At 35.7% G+C, this 20,853-nt stretch overlaps 1 protein-coding gene and 1 long non-coding RNA gene across 6 annotated transcripts in view; one reads left to right on the top strand and one right to left on the bottom strand.

Annotated features, from left to right (window-relative positions):
- LOC125672587 (kinesin-like protein KIF12) overlaps positions 1 to 12,451 on the bottom strand; it is a 54,452-nt gene extending 42,001 nt beyond the window's left edge. For 2 of the 5 annotated variants that reach the window (XM_056164754.1, XM_056164756.1), the window contains exons 1-2: positions 12,254 to 12,451; positions 11,277 to 11,407 (exon numbers count right to left, since the gene is read on the bottom strand). In XM_056164754.1, the coding sequence (XP_056020729.1) occupies positions 11,277 to 11,380 (104 nt within the window). In that variant the 5' untranslated portion in view covers positions 11,381 to 11,407; positions 12,254 to 12,451. Of the gene's footprint in view, positions 1 to 1,395; positions 2,135 to 5,470; positions 7,081 to 11,276; positions 11,408 to 12,253 lie in introns of those variants that run through there. The other 3 variants (XM_056164751.1, XM_056164752.1, XM_056164760.1) reach the window with 2 other exon arrangements.
- Positions 2,090 to 3,152, top strand: LOC125676146 (uncharacterized). Its single transcript, XR_007370782.2, has 2 exons — positions 2,090 to 2,263; positions 2,947 to 3,152. It is a non-coding gene; the product is annotated as an uncharacterized LOC125676146 (long non-coding RNA).
- Positions 12,452 to 20,853: the final 8,402 nt, after the last annotated feature.

Below are 20,853 nucleotides of genomic sequence, written 5' to 3'. Positions count from 1 at the left end.
TGTCACTTATTTTTATCTTTGCAAATCCACATTCGATTTTATACCAAAACATTAACACAACTAGCCAGCATAGCAAGGGCATAATATCTATCAGCCTATCAGTATTTAGGCCTACATTCAAGAAAATTTGTCATCATTATCTTCCCCTCTAAAATAGGAGTATTCAAATGATATGCTGAATAGTACCTGGCTGGACATTTGAATTCTTAAAGAAGAAAATACTGCCAGTTATCACTGTACCTAGGACAGTTACTAAGCTATTTTGGAAAACTTGTTCAAAAGCTTTAAACATCCCGTAACCGTGTTTTAAAGTGTCATTTCACGACAGGATTCCGTCTAAAATCTTACATGAGCCCCGTTTATCTTAAGTTAAATACTTCCATAGATGACAATTTATTCATGCTCGGGAGGGGAGCAATACCCCCGCGTTGAAACTTAATCGCTCTTAAAGATGCATGACGAGGAAGTGTGAGAGGATAAGAATGCAAACACTGTTGAATGACAAAATTACTTCTAGAAACTTAGTAAATTTCACGTGCTAACAAAGCCATGAACTTGTTTTGCTTTCATAAATTCACTTTATTACATCAGTTTCACATTCTTAAAACAGGTCAAAGAAAACATTTCCATTAAGAGGGCTTAATGATTTAATACATTCTAAACGACCAAAACTCTGGCTTTCCAGAGTTGCTCGAGTTCAGTGGATGAAGTTACCTAATTTCTGTGGAAACGAGGTGTTATTTATATTCGGTCTAGACCGAATATAAATAACCCCCTCATTTCCACAGAAATTAGAAGTTACCTACCTTTCGTCTTCATAATCAGACAGAACAGAATATAAGCATTCTCTGGGTGAATCTTCCGGCTCAACAAACGTTAAATCCCACATTACGTCATCATGTTTCGTAGTCCCAAAATATAAACTATACGCTCAGAAAAAAGCACCACAAAAGTAATACCTTCAATTAACCCAACCTTAACTCGGAATGCTTTCGTTGTTTGGACCAAATCAAAAAGTGTTATATGTGAATAAGATTAATGTTGACTGATTTTGGAGAATGAATAGGCTGTTATCTCAAATTTTGAATGATTTCTATTTCACATAAGAACACATTACTAGGTTTAGCGATAGGATTCGCTAACATTATTGCCAGTTTACACACGTTTATTTGTTTTGAAGTATTAAAGTCAGATTTATCACTAAGTATGGCTATGAAAGACATCCTGCAACTGCATACTTGAGTAGACGTCAAGTAATTTACTGACTTACTGTATTACTCACGTGGCGAGAGCCTCGCGGAATGCATGTATCTATGAAAAAATACATTCCGTATTGACATTAGTAGTGCATGTAGTAAGTTCGGCCTATAAAATACCAATGTTGAACAGGCTTACCAAGCACAATTAACTTGTTTTATTTTCAGTTTTCCGTGTCGACCCTCACGTGGAGTTATGGAATCGGTCCTGTAGGTTTCAGAGCCTGCTCGCGTTACTCTGGAATCAGCACGTGGGGTGACTAACGACTGTGAGGATTCCGCTCTGCTGTCAGCGCCACCTGCCGGACTTCCGGGCACGGACCTGAGATCGACACTACGCAGGGACAGGCGAGTTGCTGTTCCGTCATCATCCTCTCCTGTCCTGACTTTAGTTTCATTAATGACATACAGTGAATTCACGGAACCCTTTCTGGAGTCTGACGCCAATTTTTCAACAGGGTCGCGTTCTGATGAAGATTCTGGGTTGCTTTTTGTGTTTCGTTTCGTTGGGGACTTTGGAGTGGCCCTTGGTGATTGTAAAGCTCCATTTTCCGAAATGCTGTTCTTCGTTTTGGAGTTATCCATAGTCAGTTTTGATTTTACATGACGGAACAGCAAACACAGTTTTTATACTCACTTGTTGCGACGTAAGACAATACTTAACACAGAAGTTTTCCTAATTGTATGATGGAAAATACATCCGATTGTCCCTAATGTAAATCAATACACTTTAAACAAGAGCAAATTCGCAGCCACCATATCGGCGAAATATTTCCTTAGCTATAGGATTAAAATCACGTCAATAATTGCTAATCTTGGATTATGTGGGCACTTTTTAACCTCGTCTTCTGATATGAATATTTAATGTAAACTGCGTCCGAAAATGTCGAATTATAACCAACACCACCACCCCCCACCCCCCTCGTTCTTCGCTTAAAAAGGTTCTGTTCAAAAGAAAAATTAGGCTTCTTTGATGCTGTCGATGGAAACCAATACTGGTGTTCATGGTACGTAATTAAAACAATTTAGAGTTCTTTGGAAATAAACAAAATTAGACATTTCTCATATGAATTATATCAACCATTTTGCTGTTGAAAGAAAACAGCCCTTTACAGAGAAAGTATCAAAATATGTCAAAGTTAATTACCAATATATTTTTATAAGTATGGGATTCTTAATCTGATTAATCCGTAATTTACTCTCAATCTATATCTCCTTTATAGAAATGTATAGGACATCACTTGCAAGTGCATGAGGTATTTGTCATGTAGTTTTCATTTTTTCTCTCTCTCTAAATTTCATATATGTATCCGCATGTAGAAAATGAATACAGCCTTATTAGACGTGTACACGTGATATCTTGGAGATGGATTACGAAAAGTTAAATTTTGCAGAGTGGGTAGAACTGGTGATGCTGTTCTTTCAATCTATTTTTTAAGATTTAGTCTCATTTAAATCATAAGTTTGATACACAATTTACATGTAATAAAGAAAAAGTTGTAACGTTTAAACAATGACGAAATATAGAAATGATCTAAGAAACGTGATACCGCGGATAAGCAGTAAACCTGGCACTCCTACGACCTTTCAAGATTTCTGTTTTAAGCTCTAGAATACCTACAAATATTTGTTGAAGAGAAGTAAACTGTCAAATCGTTCTTTAATAATCTGTAATCTGTTTGCATTTCAGTGTGACGAGCGGTCGTCTTTAGAATGTATTGGTCAATTCCAACTTTGTGCCGAGTCGTCTGCACGACCGACTGTGTTCACACCACCACACACAGACCGACATCATCTCCCATGGCAATCTTGGAACTGTCAATCTAACTTTTCTTTTGGTAACCTAGAAGTCATAGGTTTCACTTCTATGTATAATGATTAAAGGGAAAATCTGAACAGAGATGGTTGGATGTTTCTCTTTAAATTTTGAAGAAACTTTTAAGGTGGGTCCTTAGTCCTGGATTTTTTGGGGTTTAGGTAGCATTTTTTTGTTTGGAATCAATAAATTAACATTCAGAGTAATGAAAAAAGGCAAAACAGTTCAGGGTTTCCATATTAATTTTCATTACATACACCACTAAAGTCATATACCCCGATGTAGATTTTTATGAAATTCATTGGAAACTGTTATATTTTAATATAAAAACAACAAAATATTTTTTGAATTGCATTTATTTATCGGGAAACATGTCAATAACTAAAACACATGTCATTTTCAATATGTTCATCAAGTTTTAGAGTAATATGTGCAAAATTATTGAATTAGCGTTATTCCCCAAAATGTTAAAAAACAAACAAATGTGGACGCATTTTCCTTATAGCATGGTTTACATATCATTTTTTCTGTTTATATTAGTAGAGTTACATCTGTTATAGTTATTCATGGGAAAAAATCCATACCTTTCCTTAATAATTTCAAATCTATAGCTTGCAGATTATGTATACCCCCATCAAAAACTGAAGTCTGGCACCATACAGCTGAGCTATTTAAAATCACTCGGGATTAAAACTTTATGTAATTTCATGAAAAGACACAGATAATGATTCCTTATCACCTTGGTAAAATGTTTGTCAAAAATAAAGGAAATCTATCGCATTATGGACTTGATAAATAATTGAATGAAAACAGAGTTATTGTCCTTGGATTCAATATTTTGAAACATATAATTGACTATTCAAATATAACTAAGAATTTTGAAATATTTTATGGCTAACAAGATTTTTTACAATAACTATTGAAAAAGATTCCAACAAAATTTATGTTCCTATCATTAAATCATTGACTTTGCAAATTCCTATGACGTCACAGGAGTGTGGAACTACGTTAAATACGAAAACACTTCACTTCTGTCTACACACCGTGTTCAGCTTTCAGTTTTTACGGACAAGGACTTTCACCATTAAACATTTAAAAGAAACTATTGTTTTCCTTATCTATTGTTTTTCAAAAGGGGCGATCAAAAAAATCCGCGGTTTCATAATTTATAAAAGATTGCTTCAAAACATTTAATGGAGCCTGATCAGAGAAGACGAGAGATGTCCTCAGCAACCGACTTCCGCTGAATTATTAATCGTTTATGGCAGTTCTTATCATCTCGGCTAGAAGTGCCAATTGATTAAGATCCCGTAAGATTTCCCAATATTGGTCCAGTTCTCCAACTAAACACGGAAGCTTGCCATTACTGGTTTTACGCGGGATTTGATACAATAACACATCTACCGTTTCATGTTCTCGTCAACAATCTCCAAAAGAAAGTGGGAAAAAAGACTAAATCATCCAAAAGGACAAGAAGAAAACCGTCATCTAGAGAATAATGGGTCATTTTAATCTCGTTTTAGCAATCTCTATCCGATCATAGACATTTTTATTCTCTTATTTAAATATCCGATGCTTTACTAGTTGACAATTAGCATGTTATCAAACCTGTTTTTCATAAACATAATTTGTTTGACGTCATGTTAGATATATAATACAATAGATACTACATTGAGAGCATTATCTGACCTAAGCACTGTATACACGAGTTCACGGAGAGCCCCCGACATCAGCTGATTAGGGCCCCGTTTCAGTACATTGAAGCCTGCAGCCCTAATCCCTAGCAGCTTACCGTGATTGATAACTGCCTATGACCCATCTTAAGTTTTCCTTTTATCTAAGGAATAATTTCAAAATTTTGACAAAAGTTCATGGACCTGTTGGTTTTATACGAAACTGTTTGTTCATTTACTCATTTGTAGTAAGTTAACAGAAAAGAGAAGTTTCTTTATAAAATCGTGTACAGAGAACTCTCAGATTAAGTGAACTATTGAAAACCCTTTTAAAAAGCATATTTTTCAAATTGATTGACAAAATGTTACGCAGACCCGCATTATAAACGATTACATGTATTCGTCAAATAAAAGACGAGTTACGTCAAATTGTGTAACCGAAAGATTATCCATCTTTAGTTCAAACCATCAATGGTGCAACTTGTTTACTATCAAATACTATATTAATTATCAGCGTTTGATCCAGTCTCTACCTGAACTATAGGTTTATTATTTCTCAGAATACGATCGGAATCTTTCATATTTCATACTGGTCCATATACTTTCAAGACTGGCATAAATTACTTAGATTTCTTGAATAAAAAAGGTACATGCCTGGAAACTCCAAATAATATCTACATCTAATATCGAAAGAAGTGAAAGGTGCCTCCACATTTCCCACTTACCCAAATGAATTAGGGAGGGTGGATCTTCCTGTGAATTTTTCCTTACGTTCCTCCTGTTTGTCCCCTCCATTGCTGATGGCGCTGTCACTGTGGACAAACCTTAACCCTCCCTGATTGGGCCCCGATTTGTTAGACATCTGTTCCTTTGGAGTCGCATTCCGACTAGAATTAACACTTCCAGCATTGCTGTATTCCATATTCCCATAAAATTTCTACTACTCCCAAAGGACAACCGTATAGCAGTCACTCCATCCAGTTTTACACTTCGGCCTGAGTGGGTAGGATGAACGATTAATAATTAACGGCACAGCAGGCGGTCCGCTGTCACGATGGGGATAAAGTAGACATTGTTTTCGTAATTCTGACCATTCAATATAGCGCAATTACGAAAATTATATCTCCTAGAAAAAAGTTAATTTGTTAAGAACGTTGTGTTTTCTCAGGCAATTTCCAACTGTTCCCGAATATAGTTCACAGTAGAAATAGTCCACACCCTCTACGGATCCTTAGTAACAGCATGTAAGGCAGTCGTTACCATTCTCATGACGGAATCTCCATTGTTGAGAAAATCGGTGTGTATGCACCCCTTCAATACTCATCCGATAAATAGATGGGGTTTTTTTTTTTTTTGTTATCGAGAAACCAAAAGAGAAACTCTCCCCCAAAGTTAAGAGTTATCCAATGAGCGCCTTTTGCCTAGCTGTGATGAGGCCGGGGTATTGTCTGCGGATCTAGAAGTACTTTGTATTATCTCCGCGCGGTTCAGTGGAGGACGAGAAATACACCCGATTAAATACCCCCACAGATTTTAATTCAACGTAAAACAATAAGTACGATTTTAAACCTTTATCATGGTCTGATGTTGCCTATCGACAACACAACAGTCTAAGGTATTGGAGTGATGTTCTAAAGTCTCTTTCGGAACATCATTTTTACACGAGAATCAAAACCCCATATTTCTTTCTTACATTACAAATTACATCAGACTTTTTACTTCATTAATAAATTGCCCTTTTACCGCGTGGTTGCGCGATTCAACAGGTAACCAAACTCGAGTCAAGATGATTTGTCAACGAGGCTACGTAATTACAACCACTTCGGTCCCAAATTGCTTTTGTCATGATAAAATGTTAAATATAATCAATACACAGTAATTGTAATCAATATTTATGTATTCTTTGCAATACCATGGAGTAACTCAAGAAAGGCACGGAACAGTTTGTAGCAGAAATCATGTGTCGAGTACATATGCTAAGGCTGTATACTGAGACAGTTTTCCTTCACTATAGAGCATAGCAAATAATTCATAAAAATGATCGGTTCGAAGGCACGAAGTGGAAGTTTCGTTATTATTTGAAAAGGGGGTCTACATGGACCATGTCTTATTTTCAATTAAAATTTAACTGACAGAATTATGAATTTTTATTTTTAGTCATTACCGAATTGGGATTTTCACTGAGAAAAATTATTCAAACATTGTGTGTCCTTGTCGCCTCCTCCATTTCTTGTACCAGAAATTGCCATGTCACTTTGATCCGTGGGAACACTTCAGTTAATCTTTGATTTTGATAAACATTAGGACATCACTATCGTTATTCACAAGGAGACGTGATACTAGAGATAATACGGAGATATAATCAGATGCGCAAAAAGTGCACATCCTAAACTGAACTCGTGCCACGTTACGCTATATGGAAGTGTCGCATATTTTGTTGAGGAATGTTCCAGTAACTGGACTTGTGTAGTGTAAATACAATACAAAAGATGAATAGAGAATTAAAGTTTAGGTTTGACACCCTCCGAGGTACGCGTCGTAAAAACAAGGACACGGAGTCCATCCATTATAGACAGAATGTTAACATGATATAGATCATAGACAGAATGTTAACATGATACAGATCATAGACAGAATGTTAACATGATATAAATCATAGACAGAATGTTAACATGATATAAATCATAGACAGAATGTTAACATGATATAGATCATAGACAGAATGTTAACATGATATAGATCATAGACATAATGTTAACATGATATAAATCATAGACAGAATGTTAACATGATATAGATCATAGACAGAATGTTAACATGATATAAATCATAGACAGAATGTTTACATGATACAGATCATAGACAGAATGTTAACATGATATAGATCATAGACAGAATGTTAACATGATATAAATCATAGACAGAATGTTTACATGATACAGATCATAGACAGAATGTTAACATGATATAGATCATAGACAGAATGTTAACATGATACAGATCATAAACAGAATGTTAACATGATATAAATCATAGACAGAATGTTAACATGATATAGATCATAGACAGAATGTTAACATGATATAGATCATAGACAGAATGTTAACATGATATAGATTATAGACAGAATGTTTACATGATACAGATCATAGACAGAATGTTAACATGATATAAATCATAGACAGAATGTTTACATGATACGATTATATATAGACAGAATATTTACATGATATAGATGTTTACACGATATAGATGTATTTGACGAATTTGACTCTACTTATTTGGCACACTGTTTTTCCCTATAATAGCTCTAAAACTTCATTGTTATTTCGGATTTCAAACATTTCGGTTAAGCATCACTGAAGAGACATTATTTGTCGAAATGCCAGTGGCGTAGCTTTCATTGAGGCAACCGAGGCAGCTGCCTCGGTAAAAAAAAAAAAAAAAAAAACACATCTTTTACGTTGTTAAAATGTCGATAGCTTCATTTCGGTTGAGCATCACTGACGATGCATTATTTGTCGAAATGCGCATCTGGTGCATCAAAATTGGTACCGTATAAGTTTTACATTATGACCCCTGGGTCGAGGCCTCTGCTGGTTGACTATTAGTCCCTGAGGGTCTCTACAGCCCAATAGCTAAGTACTTCGTTACTAGCTTGAAAATACGGATGTATATTTAATTGCTGTTATAAAATAGAAATTCATTTCAAAATTAAGGATTATCTCCCTCACCCATAGCTCTTATCCTTAGACGAATTTGACTCCATTTTTTTGGCACACTGTTTTTCCCTACAATAGCTCTAAAACTTCATTGTTATTTCGGATTTCAAACATTTCAATTGAGCAAATGCCAGTGGCGTAGCTTCCATTGAGGCAACCGAGGCAGCTGCCTCGGTAAAAACAAAAACAAAAAAAAACACCTTTTACGTTGTTAAAATGTCGATAGCTTCAGACCCCCTGCCTCGGTAATATTCGAACCCAAGCTACGCCTATGAATGCGCATCTGGTGCATCAGAATTGGTACCGTATAAGTTTTACATGTTTACACATATAGATGTTTACATGATATAGATTATATACGGGGTGCTTATTTGATATAGATCAAAAACATGGTGTAAACATGATACATAGCAATGGGTAGGTGGTCTGGTGAGTTTACAACTGACCGTATGTGACAATTCAGATCATACACAGACAAAACATTAAGAATACAAGTTATTACAATGTGTAAAAGTTCACTTACTCTAAATTTTACCTGTTTTAAGTGGTTTTGGATTTTGATGTATCAAATAAATGCTTAATGTATTCTGATTTAAATATAGTTGATATATACATATGTACATATCAAGAGTGTACATATGATTCCCAGCACTTGTCGAATCCAGCGCTGGAGCGCCTGGCACCCCACCCAACCCCCCAACCCCCGGCCTCACATATATGATCCATTCTGTAGACTTAAAATATTTGTTCTATATTGTCACAACTCAGTAGTTTCAGGGGCATACCAGAAGCCCCATTGGTCCCTTTGTCCTGGACCCAGTGGCGACCTCAAGACAGCCCCAGACTCATGCAGCCTTTTACTGACCCCATCCCCCATCCCCTTCTTCCGTTGAAAAAATTCTGGATCCGCCGTCATTGTTTTATAATTTTGTAATGTTTAGAATGGATATAGAAATATCTTTATCAACGCGCATGATTTTTTTTTCTTGCATCTTATTTCGTAATTTTAGCAATATAATACGTGTATCTAGAAACATCTTCAATTTCATATGGATTTAGGAAGTCTGGCTAAGTTCATTTTATATTTATTAATCCTGTTATGTAGATGTTGGCAAGTGTATTCTCTATAATAAAAATGATAATATGCTCAAACATGGCCGTAAAATGGTTGTCCACGAGCGTCTCGAATTGAATTGACAATTTCTCACACTTCCATGTTAAAGTAATGCAAATCATTAAAAAATACTCAATAAGAATTAAAAGACCTCGCGACCTAACGATGAACTACAGAAGGTATGCGATTGTTTAATTAGGAACCTCAGTTTTCACTTTCCATCTTGTAAACCTCTATTGCTAACATCTAATAAATTACTATTTACTATACAGAAATATAAACCATTATAAGGGTCTAGAGTAGGGCTTCACCCCATGATAAAGTAATCCAAAATCAAACACTTTCAAAAAGACTTACAGCAATGTATTCAAGCGGACCTTCGTTTGGTTAATTTATTATACAAATATAGAAATTTCCGGGTGGGAGATGCATGTTTTCACGTACAGTATTTATTTGAGTAAAACCATCAAACAGTAAATATATCTATTTGCAATCCAATATTGAAATTCCCCCACTTGATTGGTTACTAATACATATGTACACAAGTTACCGAAACAATGGAGTACGATCTGAGGTATCAATAAAGTGAAACATAACAGCTCATTTATAATTTCGTTGTGCTATGCAACTTCATATACTGTTTAATGGCATAGGTATGGTGCGACAATAGAGGGGGGGGGGGGGCTTTGAAGTTTATGTCCGATTAATTCGGTTTCACCAAAAATCTTTTATTTGACATATATATCTACAATCTATTTACAAAGTTTTAAACTCCCGCACAAAGAGAACCAATTTAAATGAAAGAAAGAAGTGATAAATTGGAATTAAAATTTCTTTCACGTCAATAAATGTTCCATCCTTGTCCAAGGCTTAATTGCTTGACGGCAAATCTCCAGGTAAACTTGATAAATCATGACGGGGAAAGGGTTGAATCAAAATTGAGAGTTCGTTATATCATAGAAAGGTTTTTCTGCAAATTATAGGAGCTATCTCGTAGCAATGTTATAGACTTGATTTTATGGCACCGAGTGCACCTGCAATAGCCACAGAATCGATGACGTCCCCGACACTCGAACTCTTTACGTAAGGTTGTGGGGCATGGACTTGACTGTATTTTTGGAAACAAAGAACCCACAAGTGATCTTAACATCAATCAAACGAAGGGCAGGTTTTAAACGTTGATTCAATTTGGTTATCTCGCTCAAAATTAAATACGACGTTATCATGAAAACAGGATATTGACATTTTCAAATATCTTCATAATAAAAAATCAACCACATGCTGACGAGGTAGTACTTCTTATACTGTATTAAAAAGATCACACGATTTCAATTTGTGGGCTGAATGTTCAATATAGTACTGTGATGGATACATAAAATGATCTTAATTTAACAGAACATAAATCTCATGAAGAGCGAATTCAAATTTGTCCGCTATCAATCATTTTGATAATAATCAATGCAATGATATACTAGAAACGTAGAAAATCCAAACCACTGAAATCTGAAAAAAATAAGGATAAGTTAAATTATCTTTCGAACTTTCAGCCCTTATTTGTATTTACATTATCTGCTTTGGTTACGCGCAAAGGGGGGCGGGGGGCATTAAAACAGATCCCAATATACAAACGAACTTGAAATGATCGGCGTTTTTTAGGTATACACAGACAGTCAAACAGACAATGTTGATACTCACAAACTTGCAGTGGAGATGATGCTGTACTTCCGGTCTATGGAAACAGTTGACACGCGTGATTCTCGTCTGTTTTTCATTTCCGGATTAATTTCGAACGTCATCATTGCATATTGACTTGGGTCTTGTTTAAGCTTTATAGAAAAAAAGAGAGAAATATGAAATGCATCAACAATATTTAAAGCACGAATCGTCTTCAAATTGGATGCATGCTGCTATTTTTACCATTTAAAGTAACAAATCTTGCATTTACTTTTTAACTTCTTCCACGGAGAGGTACAAAATCTATAAAATGACTTTAAAGTTGTGTCATTTTAGACACAACATTTAAAATTTACCCCTTTTCATTGTTCGATTTCAATGATAATTGCTATACAGACACAACAACGACACGTTACTACCCAATTAAGGCAAGTTGCCGAGTACAATATGCCCCGTCTCCGCCGGTGCAATTTGACACTACTTATTTATAACACTTTCGAGGACCGAAAAAGTACTTCCATATATATCTTTATACAAGTTATATATGTAACAAAATACTCATCACTAACAACATTATGAATCTGTTTACGAAACTCATTCTACAGCGGAACCAATATCAAGAGTGTTACATTTCAATTGACAGTTTCAAAAGGAAATCTTTGAGCGTTTGAATCCTCTTTGATCTCTCGAAGATAAGTTGGGATTATTGCATACTTTGTATGTATCGACTAATTTATTTTGTAAACAGGATCTGCCTCCGGATATTAATAAACAGAGATCTAGTACAGCCAGAGATCTTTGAAAATTCATTCGCAAAGTTTACAATGGAACATCATTATTGGGTTTTTTTAAAGTCATTTTATTGAACTTTTTGTTTTCCAAAACGATAGTTTTTCAATGATAAATGTTTTCGTAATACTTCAAACACTACAACTTTAATGGCTTCTCGATACGTCTTGGATGTCACTTGAAAATCACGTAAATAGAAATATACTCACCTCGTAAGGATGCGGTATTTGAGAAACTCTCTATTTCCGGGAGACAAGAAATATGTTTTGGTTGGGAATATTTTCGGTCACCATTCAGAGAAGTATGTTTGAATGTAGTCCTGGTATTTCGGTAAGCGTCACAGATTTTTCACTTAACGGTCCCCCTGAGACTATGTTGTCTTTGACAGACTGGGATAATAAAGAAAATTGATCCTCTAAGAGTTAAACCGCAATGTCAACTTTCTAGTAATTTAAAGATCGGACCACGTAAAGTTTTTTAAGTCTACACAGCAGTGTAAAGCTTGTTGACTCGAAGACCAATTTAGAGTTAAAAATCAATGAAATTGCTATAATCATATAAAACCAATGGAGTCATTCAAAGTATATTATTACTCTTCAATGCTGTAACTGTTTCTTAATGAAGACATGTGTTTCGGCTTTCACCATGATCTCTATCTTTTCTTTTCTTTTTATTGGTGTTCGATATTTAATGAGGTGGTGTTTTCGATCTTATTGATACCAGCGGAGAAGATTAGTGTCCAACACGGTTTTATTTACTTATGTTTTTACGTTGCTTATGTTGCGCGGATGATGTTGACGTTGGGTGCAGCGCAATCTGTCCCAAAGCCAACCCGAGTTCCTGTGATGCCAAGCTACCAGAAACCATCATTTTCCTTTAGGACGATGTTTCTGAAATCAAGTATTTTGGATGTGTCATCGATTTAAAACACTTGCGATTCTTATCAAAATAATTATAACAATAACAATTGGGTGGTTTTTTTTAGATTGGGAGTAGTTTGACTAAACAAAAATCTCAATGATTGTTTCAATGCTATTCTGCATTCAGTGTATCCCATGGCACACAGTGCGTCTATTCCACTAGTAGTTGGAGAACTGGAAAAATTGGGATATACCGGAGAGCGACATATCGATCCATTATCAATGGTGAGAGTGAGTGTGGAGGCAAAGGGGCGTTACCGTCATCCCGCCAGGGTTCCATCTCGTCACTGTCATCATCATCATTGTAATCAACATCGCAGCGTGGACCGACATGATGATATCTGAGGACAGTGGAACCTTACTTGTGAAAAGAAAATTATCGACAGAACGTCTATGACAAGAGACCCATGGGCCACAACGCTCACTTCACTCACCTTTGACCTATTGTTCCTCAGAAGATTTTAAAAGATTTTTTTTTTTACCCTCTTTATTTCTACGAAAAATTTTGACTCCATATTATGACCCCACCCTTGGATCATGACTTTAACAGACTTGAATCTACAAAACATAGTGATATTCACATGGCCTTGTTGTTCTGGAGAAGATGATTTTTTTGTTTTGAGGATTTTCCCCCTTAGTTCATGTATCATCATGTATATTCGATGAAAAGAAGACTTTTAAAGATTATGTATATATATGTATATATACCTTATGGTACTTTTGGATGTACATAGTACTCAAATACATATACATGTATTGTAACACGACATGACTATCAATAACTTTATATGCAATGCATATCACATGACTTTGATACTTAGATTATCATGGTTTTTAGAAATCAAAATATTTACGATAACGTAGTTGCACCCTCATATGACTGATCAATATTAATGGTTCAAAATAGAAAAACTGTATTAATTCATTCAATAACCAAAGAAAATACATATGTTTTTAAAGATGTCAGACATTCACAAACAGAAGTATACGTTGAAATCAGAAAAATCGCACAATTTCATTAAACACCGTCATACAATGTAAAGGGACATAACAATTATTTAGAATGACAAAAGTTTTAATGTCAACAGTTTAAAAAACTGCTACTTTATAAATATATATAAATTAATAGATTTGTATACAGCGGGGAAGTTAGCAGCATGGGGCTTATTGTCATGGAAAACATAATTATTGATTTATCTCTAAACGCCTTCTTGAAATATTTCGACCGTATTGCCGGTCTTCTTCAATCGTAGCAACAATAGTATAATTATTATTTACAGAAAATATAAACTTTTCCAACAAATTTCTCATCATATACCAACTGAATGATATCTTCCTTCAAAATATGTTTACATGTACCTATCAATAAATAAAGATTGAATAAATAAAGATTTTAGAAAAACCTATATATGATGTCATATGAAAGTGGAGTTAAGTTAGAAGAAAAAAATGCCTTGCATTTTCCCTATTTCAAAATTATGATTCAAGTACCTCTAGAAAGTTAATTTGGATGAAAGCGTGTATTGAGCTTTAATGTCATGTTCATTTCTAGTTCATTATTTAAATACAATAAATACAAATACAGTACAATCACTACTACAGTTACTAAGTGATTTTCTAACATTTCTAAAAATCTAAATTATTCCAATATGGGTGAAAAGTTACTTATCCTCGTCCCTGTGTCGAAGCCATTCCCGTTGCTGTTCCCATTCCTTACTAGATTAAAGTACATTGAACATTTGTACTTACACGAGTTACCAAAAAAAAGAACGATATACTTACAGTTGCGAAAGTTTCACGTTATTGTGTGAAATGTTTATTTATTCTATGAAAGTTTCACGTTATTGTGTGAAATGTTTATTTATTCTATGAAAGTTTCACGTTATTGTGTGAAATGTTTATTTATTCTATGAAAGTTTCACGTTATTGTGTGAACTGTTTATTTATTCTATGAAAGTTTCACGTTATTGAGTGAAATGTTTATTTATTCTATGAAAGTTTCACGTTATTGTGTGAAATGTTTATTTATTCTATGAAAGTTTCACGTTATTGTGTGAAATGTTTATTTATTCTATGAAAATGATCTCAATAGGCTGTTAGCGTGGTACATTGTAAAGTACCATAAATAAGGTAAGGTATCAAATACAAAGATGACTGTTAATTCTGAGGTTAAAGATTAAAGCTAAAAGCCTTTGTGGAAGTTTTAAAATACGTATTACTGTTCTATATCTATCTGATTAAAATCAGATCCTGCAATCCGCTCACGTAGATCGCTATTACACATGTACATGTACTAGTATAGCGATCTATATAAGCGGATCATAGTATCTGATTTGTTATCAGCTTGTGTTCTGTATATATTGGAGACAATAACTGTAATAGAATATGCCCATTGTGTGGCTCTGCTACTCTTGAACAGTTTTTTTTAGCTCACCTGAGCTGAAAGCTCAAGTGAGCTTTTCTGATCACCCGTATTCCGGCGTCCGTCCGTCCGTCTGTCCGTCTGTAAACTTTTCACATTTTCAACTTCTTCTCAACAACCACTGGGCCAATTTCAACCAAAGTTGGTACAAAACATCCTTAGGTAAAGGGAATTCTAAATTGTTAAAATAAAGGGCCAGGCCACCTTCCAAGGGGAGATAATCAAGAAAAGGTAAAAATAGGGTAGGGTCATTAAAAAATCTTCTTCTCAAGAACCACTGAGCCAGAAAAGCTGAGATTTATATGAAAGCTTCCTTATATAATGCAGATTCCAAATTGTTAAAATCATGGCCCCCTGGGGTAGGATGGGGCCACAATAGGGGATCAAAGTTTTACATACAAATATATAGGAAAAATCTTTAAAAATCTTCTTCTCAAGAACCACTGAGCCAGAAAAGCTGAGATATATATGAAAGCTTCCTTATATAATGCAGATTCTAAATTGTAAAAATCATGGCCCCCGGGGGTCGGATGGGGCCACAATAGGGGGTCAAAGTTGGTTTTTTTGTTGTTTGTTGTTGTTTTTTTTCGGTTTTTTTTTTTTTTTTTGATATAGTGCAGATTCAAGTTGTTAAAATCATGGACCCCGGGGATTGGATGGGGCCTCAAGGGGGGCATCAAAGTTTTACATACAAATTTATAGGAAAAATCTTTTAAAATCTTCTTCTCAAGAACCACTGAGCCAGAAAAACTGAGATTTATATGAAAGCTTCCTGATATAGTGCAGATTATAAATTGTTAAGATCATGGCCCCCCGGGGTCGGATGGGGCCACAATAGGGGATCAAGGTTTTACATACAAATATATAGGAAAAATCTTTAAAAATCTTCTTCCCAGAACCACTAAGCCAGAAAAGCTGAGATTTATATGAAAGCTTTCTGATATAGTGCAGATTCAGGTTTGTTAAAATCATGGCCCCCGGGGGTCGGATGGGGCCACAATAGGGGTCAAAGTTTTACATGCAAATATAAAGGAAAAATCTTTAAAAATCTTCTTCCCAGAACCACTAAGCCAGAAAAGCTGAGATGTATATGAAAGCTTTCTGATATAGTGCAGATTCAGGTTTGTTAAAATCATGGCCCCCTGGGGTCGGATGGGGCCACAATAGGGGATCAAAGTTTTACATACAAATATATAGGGAAAATCTTTAGAAATCTTCTTCTCGAGAACCATTGGGCCAAAGAAGTTCATATTTAGATGAAAGCTTTCTGACATAGTGTAGATTCAAGTTTGCAAAAACCATGGCCTCCAGGGGTAGGTTTGGGGCCATAATAGGGACTACGGTTTTACATGCAAATAGATATGGGAAATCTTCTGATATGGACTCAGGTGAGCGATGTGGCCCATGGGCCTCTTGTTTAATTCCTATTCTCATGTAAAACGTTCAAACCTACAGAGTACCCCCCAGGGAATTGATTTGAAGGAACTTGAACCGGCACTGTACCTGAGAATCTTTGCACAATGATGACTATTACACAACATATTCACGTCAGCAACATTCGTCGAAGAAAGTAATATTTTGTTGTTCATATCGTAAAAAAAAACCTATAAAGGCCCCACTCTATCCCGAAGGGGGTCGTGAAATTAATAAACTAGTATCTAATGATATACAATGTATGATATTTCGAAACAAATATGTACGTGTATTTATCGATTAAACGAGCAATTAAACACATATTTTACATGTATGTATAAACTTGGGCTGTGCAGTGTAACCCTAAGTATTCTATTAAGTCAGCGATGATCATGGGTTGTACGTGCTCTTATTTGGAAGTTTTTAAATTATCGATGTGTTCCAACAAATTTCCTTTATTTATGAATCTAAAACTGGAGTTTTGAACTTCAGTTTACATGACAAAATATACTTGCATGACCTTTCTATCCAAATCGCGATCTACAATGCCAAGTTTTCTAGTCAGCAGCGATATCCATTCTACGTTGCACAGAAAATGTCTTAACTTTCGTAAAAATATTTCAGTTCTATTAGAATAAATATTCCCAAATTTCCCATGTATATCTTCTCGCTGGAAAAGAAATATTTCCACGCCACATGGCAGTGTCTTTCTTCTTTTTTCTATACATATATTTCATTTTATTGAATGCATTTTAGAAATGAAATAATAATTGCATAGATCTTAACAAACCTTCATTCTTCAATAATATTTGATAAATCGTAATAAAAATATTGTCAACATGTCTCGCCGGGAATAATGGCTCTACTTAACCTACCCCCTTTGGTTCAAGGGGTTAAAGTTTTGGAAAATAGGTCAAAGGTCAAGCACACTAGCTCAAAAGTTTTGTTAATGATTGTGTATTGTTTAACGTCCCTCTCGAGAATCTTTCACTTATATGGCGACGTCTTTTGTGTTCAAATGCTGGTTCGGTCTCGAAGGGTGCTTCCAATGCCACTAGGTCTCACCTTACGAAACCTCGAGCAATGCCATCCGTCTCAAACAGATTCTGCCAGCAAATCATATAAATCATATTGCCTGATGGAAAGACCGAAAACCAAATTGATCATGTGTTTATATCCAAACAACACAGAACATGAATGGTGAAGATAACGAACACTGATCAATCTCATAACTCCTACAAGCAATACAAAATAGATAGTTGGGCAAACATGGACACCTGGACACACCAGAGGCGGGACCAGGTGCCTAGGAGGAGTAAGCATCCGCTGTTGACCGGTCACACCCGCCGTGAGCCCTATATCCTGATCAGGTAAGCGGAGTTATCCGCAGTCAAAATTAGTGTGCCAAGAACGGCTTAACAATCGGTATGAAACACGTCAGACAGCATTTAACCTAATGATAGGTTATATTGACAAACTAGATCGTTATAACGACCATAGAATTTGCGAAATGCTGACTTCAATCGAGACTGTTGAAACGCCTGTACCATCAACCTGTTTGTCAGTAGCTTACCTCGATTTAAAAACTGACCATACGCAGAACAAGCTCTTACATATCGAATCAGTTGAGATATATAAACACCATATGCAGGTGATAATGGAATATTGACACATAAATATGGGAAGTTGACGATGGAGAAGCTGAAATCTCAGATGCAAGTGCGATGAGAGGAGATGATGCAAGCAGTAATGATGACCTGATAAGGAGTAGGGTCAGAATAAAACTAAAGAAATAAAAACAAAATACAGTAACACGTAGAATGAAATATGATGTCACAAAACTCCAACAGCCAGAGAAAAGGAAAGTATTCACATTGGAGCTGAAAAAATAGATTCCAAGTGCTTGAGGAACTGGAAAGTGTAGAAGACATCTGGGAAATCATGAGAAAAGGCTACACTGAGACAGCAGATATATTGGGGTGAAGGAAAAGGGACATAAACCATGGATAAGCAGAGAGTCATGGAAACTGGTAGAGGAAAGGAAACAGTTGAAGCTCCAACTTAGCAACTTTAAATCAGAACGACTGAAAAGAAACCTAAGAAGAAAATATAGCATGAAAGACAGAGAGGTAAAGCGCAGCAAAAGGAATGACAGGAGAAAGCGGACAGAAGACTTGATTACTGAAACAGAAAGAGCAGCCGGTAATGGACACATGAAAACAGTCTGAGATAATTAGGGTGTCAAGTAATGAGAAGAAAGGCCTGACAGCAAGTAAGGACAAAGAGGGTAAGACCTTGAGCAGCCAAGATGAAAGAAAGAAAAAGGTTCAACAAATATTAAATCGTCCACAACCTGAACTTCCATAAGAAGTTGAAAGCGAAGAACAAGTAGTAGATGAGCCCCATAAGGAAAGAAGAAATCGTCAAGGCTGTAAAGAAATTAAAGAATGGACAAGCTGTAGGAGTGGATGGGAGAACAGCTGAGATATTAAAAGCAGACACAGAAACAACTAGAACTGTCCTAATGGGACTAATACCCCCGCGGAGCATATAAGATGATGGGAAATATTTAATGCAAGCACATTGGATATTTTCACATTATCTACAGGGCAATCAATGTGAATGCAGAAGTGTATATTCTACAGTACAGCAGTACATGAAATATTAAAAATGTCCATAACTTCCATAACTGTTAAACTATTTCAATGAAAATAGAAGATGCACAACTACATTATATATATAAGATGAGAATAAAGTTTGAATCAAATCTGTTCAATGCTATTAGAATTAAACTCTGGACAAAGTGCGCAACCCCCACAATGAAAAGAAAATGTGCGTAACTTCTATAACTGTTAAAATATTTCAATGAAAATAGGAGATGTACAACTACATAATATATAGAAGATGTGCATAAAGTTTGAATGAAATAAGTCCAGCGGTATTAGAAATAAACTTCGGACAAATTGCGTCTACGGACAAACGGACGGACAGACGGACAAAGTGATTCCAGTATACCCCCCCCCCCCAAACTTCGTTTGCGGGGGGTATAACAAAAAGATATTTGGAAAAGCTCCTTGTAACTATCTGGAATCAAGAGATTCAAGGTCTGATTGTAAAGATTCCAAAGAAGGGTGATAGAATAGTATGTGATAATTACAGAGACATCACATTTTTATCTGTACCAAGCAAAGTGTTCTCCAGAATAGTGATACAAAGGATTCAAGATGGAGTGCAAAAACAGCTGCGTGAAGAGGAAGGAGTACAACAGAACAACTATTTACACTCCGAAATATAATAGAACAATGTACCGAATGGAATTCAATATTGTTTGTAAACTACGTTGATTTCGAGAGGGTATTTGATACCATACACAGAGAGAGCCTTTGGTCCATCGTGAAGTTCTATGGCATCCCAAATAAATTGGTCAGAATGGTGAAACTTCTTTATGAGTCATTCCAATGTGCAGTCCTAGAAGATGGTAAAGAATCCAACTGGTTCCGGGTAACAATAGGAGTGAAACAGGGTTGCACAATGTCTGGAGTCCTGTTTTTGTTGGTCGTCGACTACATAATGAGAAGAACTACAGAAATAGAACCAACAGGAATAAGATGGAACTTCACCACAAAACTTTAGGATCTAGACTTCACAGATGATCTTGCACTACTCTCCTCTTAATACCACAACATCCAGCAAAAGACACAAAGACTACATGAAAATGCAAGTCGAGTTGGCCTCAGAATAAACACAAAGAAAACCAAGGTAATGAGACTCAATTCTGATATAAGAGAACCAGTGAAGATCGATGGGCAAGACATAGAAACATTTACTTACCTTGGAGGTGTTCTAACATCAAAGGAAGGATCTGACGAGGATATTACCATCAGACTGGGAAATGCTACATCTCAATTCAAAAGGCTCAAAAAAATCTGGAGCTCATCAACATTTTCCATCCAAACAAAGGTTAACTTATTCAACAGTTTGGTCCTGTCGGTTCTTATGGAAGTGAGACATAGAAAATAATGAAACGAGACAAAAAGAAGATTTACACCTTCCA

This window comes from Ostrea edulis, chromosome 1 (assembly GCF_947568905.1).
Source record: "Ostrea edulis chromosome 1, xbOstEdul1.1, whole genome shotgun sequence".
Classification (NCBI taxonomy): Eukaryota; Metazoa; Mollusca; class Bivalvia; order Ostreida; family Ostreidae; genus Ostrea; species Ostrea edulis.
This window is presented reverse-complemented; position numbering and strand designations above follow the sequence as displayed.